Source organism: Sinocyclocheilus rhinocerous, unplaced genomic scaffold (genome assembly GCF_001515625.1).
Source record: "Sinocyclocheilus rhinocerous isolate Xijiao unplaced genomic scaffold, SAMN03320098_v1.1 scaffold1151, whole genome shotgun sequence".
Lineage (NCBI taxonomy): Eukaryota > Metazoa > Chordata > Actinopteri > Cypriniformes > Cyprinidae > Sinocyclocheilus > Sinocyclocheilus rhinocerous.
Window position 1 is genome coordinate 95,267 of NW_015666572.1, and position 5,962 is coordinate 101,228.

Here is a 5,962-nt window from a genome sequence, read left to right on the forward strand (position 1 = left end):
CCCCACTGGATGCAACGAATGCCTCATTTATAATGGGTTTTCATGTTTTTGAACCATCGCTCCGGCCTGAGAGGGCATCATCACAGTATGGTAAGGGGCGTAACATTTCCGTCACACGCTTGAGGAATTCGGCCAATCACAATGCACTGGATAGCTGGCCAATCAGAGCACACCTCGCTTTTCAGAACGATAAGCTTTGTAAAAATTGACACGTTTCAGAAAGGCAGGACATAGAGGAGAAACAATAAATGTACAATATGTGGAAAATAATGTGTTTTTTGAACCTTAAACCGCATAAACATTTCATTACACCAAATAATGTTCTTTTTTAGCAACGTCATATGACCCCTTTAAACAATCTCTGCAATTTGTTGAAATGAAAAATTACAGTGATGTTTACCTCTGACGCACTGGTCGTCTTGCTGTCAGTAGGAACCAGTTTGTCAGTGGTTGGTGGTGGAGCTGTAGCCATAGTGTATGTCTCAGCACTATGTTTCTGTTTGGAGCGCAGCAGTGACAATAATATTTTGGTGGACAAGCCAGGTATATTGGGGTTATGCATGCTAACACTCCACGAGGAATAGACAGAAGTTGAATCTCTATGTGTAGAGGGGTTGGGCTTTGTGTAATTCAAGTAGCACCAGCTGACGGATGTAGTGGTATGCAAACTGGGGAATGAGGGGTCCACAGTTCTCTCTGGGCTTGTTACCCTTGGAGCATACCGATGTCCTGCCTCTTTCCTTCCCTCTTCCTTTAAGGTATCAGATTTGTGTTGGGTTAAGTCCTGCTTGATTAACTTTTCTGTTTCAGGTACTTCTCTTGGATCTTTGGCCCTCCCCGCTGTCTCCACTGTTAGCCTCTGCTTAATTTTTCCCTGACTCACCTCCTGAGATTTATTGTCACATTTGTTATCGTCATCTTCCTTGTCGCACTCTTCTTTCTCCTCCTCCTCTTTTACCCGTTTTTGGTGCCGTTGTGCCTCTAAACTGAGTTCTAGACTACCTGCAGGTGACAGCATTCGCTTACTTCCTCCAGCACCAAGCTGTCCACAGCCGTCATCAGATGAAGCACCTGCTCCATACTCGAGAGGGAGCGGCAAGGGAATATAGCTCTTGGGGCTAGATGAGGGCAGCCTAAGGTAAGATCTCTGAAGCTTGTCTTCCTCCAGCTTACCCATGATTACCATAGCTGTGCAGCAGACTGGATGTTGCGTTGTGGATAAAATTTGTGAGATGGTTGTATACATGGCACTAGCATAGGTAGGAATGTGAGTCTGTAAGCGCACAGGCACTACAAGAGACACCACTGGCATAAGCTGTTGAAGGCAAGGGGCAATCACGGGATGGGGGTTGTGGCGGACTACTAGCTGCTGTTGTGAATGACTGGGAGTATGCAAGGAAGAAGGTGATGACCTAGACTCACTGAAAAGAGGCCCTGAAGGCACCTGAATAGTCAGGCCACCTGGCATGGGAAAGCAAACAGCCTGAGCAACATCACTTGATTGTAGCGGAAATAAAGTGGTGAGTGGCTGAAGGGGTAATCCCAGGCGCTCTACATATTCTATGGGTCCTGGATGTGGTGGAGGTGGCTCACTGTGAAGGAAGGCTTGCTGAAACATCTGGGTAGAAACGACTGCTGTTGTGACTGGAAGGAATCTAGAGAGCTGTCTTGGGGAACAAAAATCAGGGTTTGCTTGTTGTAGGGGGAAAACTGATGGTGGGAGTGAAAGAGGGGATTGGAAGAGCTGCAAGGTCTTCCCTATATGCTCAGAGCTAATCCTTGAGGTCCTGCCTCCCATTCTATGCTCTGTGAAAGTGAATGGAGGATGACCTAGGTAGGACTGGCAAACAGCTGAGATGCCAGGTTTAGTACATGGCTCCTCCTGATCAGTTTCACCAAGGGTTCCGTGCTTCACCAAGAGACATTTCCTCCTCTCCTTCCAAGTAGCAGAAGTGCGCTCTTGAGAGAGGGAGCCATAGTCAAATGACTTACTTCTTGTTTCCTCTACATGTGCAGGGTGTGGAGGACTTGCAGTTGCCTGTTCAGAGGTTGAGCGGCGCATCTCTCTGTGAGAATGATGGTGCTGATGGAGACTTGATGGAACAGTCAGCATGTGAGAGCCTTGGGAGCTCCAGGTACCACTTTGCATCTCAGAGTCTGGCCTTCCAGATTCCTCAAAGGATGCAGATCGACTGGAGGCATGGGAAACATTGCTCTCTTGGCTTGGGCTGTGTGGCAGGGATACTGACTCAAAGCTAGATTCTCCTGATGATTGGGCTGCCTCAGCTAAACGGAGACGCTTCTTCTTTGGCGGTAGCTTCTCTGTAGGGAGCTGAGCCAGACTTTGGCTACGCTGCGGCCACTGGAATTCCTCCACTTTCTCTGACTCTTTAGAGGTGTACGTGTTCGCTGGATGAGAGACCATCTCGGTATCTGGCTCCTCTGTAACCAGAATTTCTGGCACTTGAATGTTAGGTTGACGGATTAACCGGGATGTGGAGATTGGTTTTGGCTCCTGTGATGGCTCGTGTTCTGGCTCTGCTTCCTGATTTGCCATAGAGATGCTTTCCTGTTTTTCAAAGGATCTGGTATGCTGGATAACAGAAATTTCTTTCCAGGAACCCCTTTTTTCTACCTCACTTTGTGAAAGGCCATGAGGTGTGCCCTGATTATCAATCCTGCCTAGCATTGATGGAGGCTGGGTGCTGAAAGACACTGCTGTTGGACCTGGACTGGGAGGGTCTTCCTCAAGACTTTCTTCTTTTTTTTTCCTCTTGCGCACAGCCATGGCCATTGCTTTGAACTTGTAGCTCATAATCTGTGGCTGATTCTCAATAAAAAAACTGCCTTCCTCACTTTGCAGACCGTGTGGAGATTTACTCATACATGCTAGTCTGTGTGCAGTGTAAGAGTCCTGCTTATTCAAGCGAGTCCCACAAATTTCACACTCATAAAAGTGTAATTCCCTGTCTTGCTTCTTTCCTGATTTTACTTCTTTTAAACTAGTAGAAGGACCTGCATCCTCATTAATGAGGTCCACTCCAACTGGCACCTCAATAGCAGGTTGGCGTCGTAACATTCGTTGATGTGGCCCAATCCTCATTTCAGCTGCTATGGCCTGCTGATCATCAAAAGAATGACTTAGACGAAAGCCATGTGAAACTGTATCTGAAGTATTACAAGAAGATGGCACTGATTGACTCCTATAAAGAAGAGCACTCGAGCTCTGACCAGTCAGTGTTTCTGTTTCAGCAAAGTATGAGCCAGGTATTTCACTTGCAAAACTCCCAGGGATAAGTTGAACAGCGGAGCCACAAGAGCCTGGGGCATCCACTTTTGGTTCAAAAACACAAGGTTCTTTGGGTGAAGAGAATTTTACAGACTCAATGCTACTTCTTCTAGAGAGTGAGGAACGTCTTGGTTTGACACTATCAATTTCACTTGTATCCACCACGGCTTCGTTTATAGTAATTAGCTTAGTTATATGCTCAATGACTTGTGTATTAGGAACAGTGAAAGGGATTGATTTTTCCTGTTGACCTGAAGATGATGATAATTGCAGTTGTTGATGTGAAATTCGTTGCTGTTGTCCTAGGCGTCCATACTTTCCTAGAATTATCTCGGCATACGTTTTAGCACTGGCATTTGGTGGGCTCACTTGAGAAAGCTCAGCACTCCCAGAACTGGAAAAATAGCCAGATTCTGTGCTCCCCTTGCTGCCGGGACCCAGTGAGGATCGGGTTTCATCTGAAGATGCTCTGGGAGCTCGCTTCCTCTCGCTTAGCCTCATTGCTAACCTTTGCTTGACTGCCTGTGAATCCTCTGTTTGGGGACCCTCCTCTATAAATGACAATTCCACTTTACTACTTTTTTTCAGAGTTGGCCTGCTCTGTGAGGTAGATGGGTGGTGTTGCCCCGTCTCATCCTCAGAACCTGAACTCTCTCCTTCTGTACCCTCCTCTTGCTCATCTCCCAAGGCTCCACCTTCCGGCCCGATGAAACTGGTCTCTTCATGACTTGAGGCCATGCCCGCTTTTATTCGATGCGCATGGGATTTGCGGTGTTTGTACAGGTTGCTTTTGGTCTTGAAGGAGAAGCCACATGGGACACATGGATAAGGTCTCTCTCCAGTGTGAGATCGGATGTGTTTTTGGAGGACGCTAGGCTTCGCACAAGGACGACCGCAGTATGTGCACACATATTTCCCTGGTTTTTGGGGTTTACGCTCTCGTCTACATGGGGTGCCTTCCTGTAATTCCACACTGGGCAGAGAATGAGTTTGCTTAACATTATGAATTTGGGGAGATGGATCTCCCAGGGCAGAACAGCTGCCTCTTGAAGGACCAGGTACTTCTGAAAGCTGCCAAGATGACCCACCCGCCTGTGACTGTTGCTGCTGCTTCTGCCTTTGGAGCATTTCAAAGCGTTTTGGCTGCCTGTGTTGAAGGCGGCCATGTGATCCATGGACAGATTGCGAGGTAGCTTGTTGCTGTAACTGAGGCAGCTGTGCTGCTAACAAAGACTCTGATGGCTGCTGTTGCCCACCAGACCGCTCCCCATCGACCGACTGCTTTTCCTCCGCCTCCATAGGATGTGGGGAGGAGGCCTCAAGGATGCAATGGGAGTGCTGCTTTGAGCACCAATCCGATAAACATCATTGCATCAATACTCTTCCGATAGGAAAAAGACTTTACGCTTACTTTAGGGGGCTAACTGTATTATGCCATAATTAATATAAGATACCAGATGGTGTCTTAACTGAGAAAGGCATAATTAAACAGTGTCAGTATGCAGCCGACATATATGTGAGTGCTGGTTGTGTGTTAAATGTCGCCTCTCCTGTTCACAAACAGCCTTGGTGAAATTCATCTTTGTGTGTATTTTGGGCTGATGCCTGGCAATGGGGCTTGGCAAAGAATGTCTCGAGATGCTTTTGAGGCACTTTCTCTGCTGACATTGAATAATTCTTTAAGACCTATTTGTCTCCCATCTTCAGCTTGTCACATGTTAGAACTTCACTAGCCCTGCAGAGACACAGAAACATAAAAGAAATGGTTAGTGTTGGGTAAGCTATTCAAAAATGCAGCAACCAACTACTGCTTAGCTCATTTTAAATTATTTAAATCAATCAACTTAAAAGATTAATTTGCAAATCATATATTCCCCTTCCTGATTCTAAACTGCTATAAGAGAACTCCGGACAGATAATTCTTTAAAACATTCTAATGGGAAATGAGACATGCTACTTGTTTGCTTCATTTAATTGACCTATAGCATTTCTCTTTTAAAATTTCAAGTTGTTCCTTGGACACACAAGTTGAGACTAAACATTTAACCTTAGCTTTGTAAAAAGTGGTTGTGACAAGATGTCATCCCTTCAGCAAAAACAAAAATGAATGAAAGAAGAAACAAAAGCCATCTCACTTAGAAGCTGATTTTGTCCATGTACATACATCATACAAAACACTATGACAAGCCAGGAGTGCTAGGGACCATCTCTTTAGTGAGTTCCAAGACTATTACACAAAATGAACACTGTTGGTAAAACGTATTCCTTATAAGAGCAATTATGTTTATCCGCCATAGGTAATTCAATCAGAGACCACATTTTAGGTTGTATTTTGAGCTAGACAAAAATTCCACAAACAGTAGTTTGTATAGTTTATTTCTGAATATTTTGTGGTTTTTCCACTCTCTAAGAAGAAAAAATTTGTCAGAAAAATGGTCATTAATTTTTGTGAATAAATTCAGGGTTCCAGGTTTCTGATTAAACAGGAAAAAAAATATTCTTCTTAATTAGTATTAGACTTGTGCCGGTATTCGGTAATGCGATATATCACGGTAATGAATATGCACGATATTGTTATCGTGGGCACTTCTAAATACCGTGAATAATTATATATTACAAATTATTCAGAATTTTGAATGCATTTTAAGAATACTTTTCCCATAAACTGGTCAA

At 44.8% G+C, this 5,962-nt stretch overlaps 1 protein-coding gene across 2 annotated transcripts in view; it reads right to left on the minus strand.

Moving 5' to 3' along the window:
- Positions 1-5,962, minus strand: part of LOC107732829 (transcription factor HIVEP3-like) — an 88,016-nt gene that overhangs the window by 11,854 nt on the left and 70,200 nt on the right. For both annotated transcript variants that reach the window (XM_016544248.1, XM_016544249.1), the window contains exon 2: positions 401-5,024. In XM_016544248.1, coding sequence (XP_016399734.1) covers positions 401-4,588 — 4,188 coding nt within the window. In that variant the 5' untranslated portion in view covers positions 4,589-5,024. The remainder of the gene's footprint in view (positions 1-400; positions 5,025-5,962) is intronic.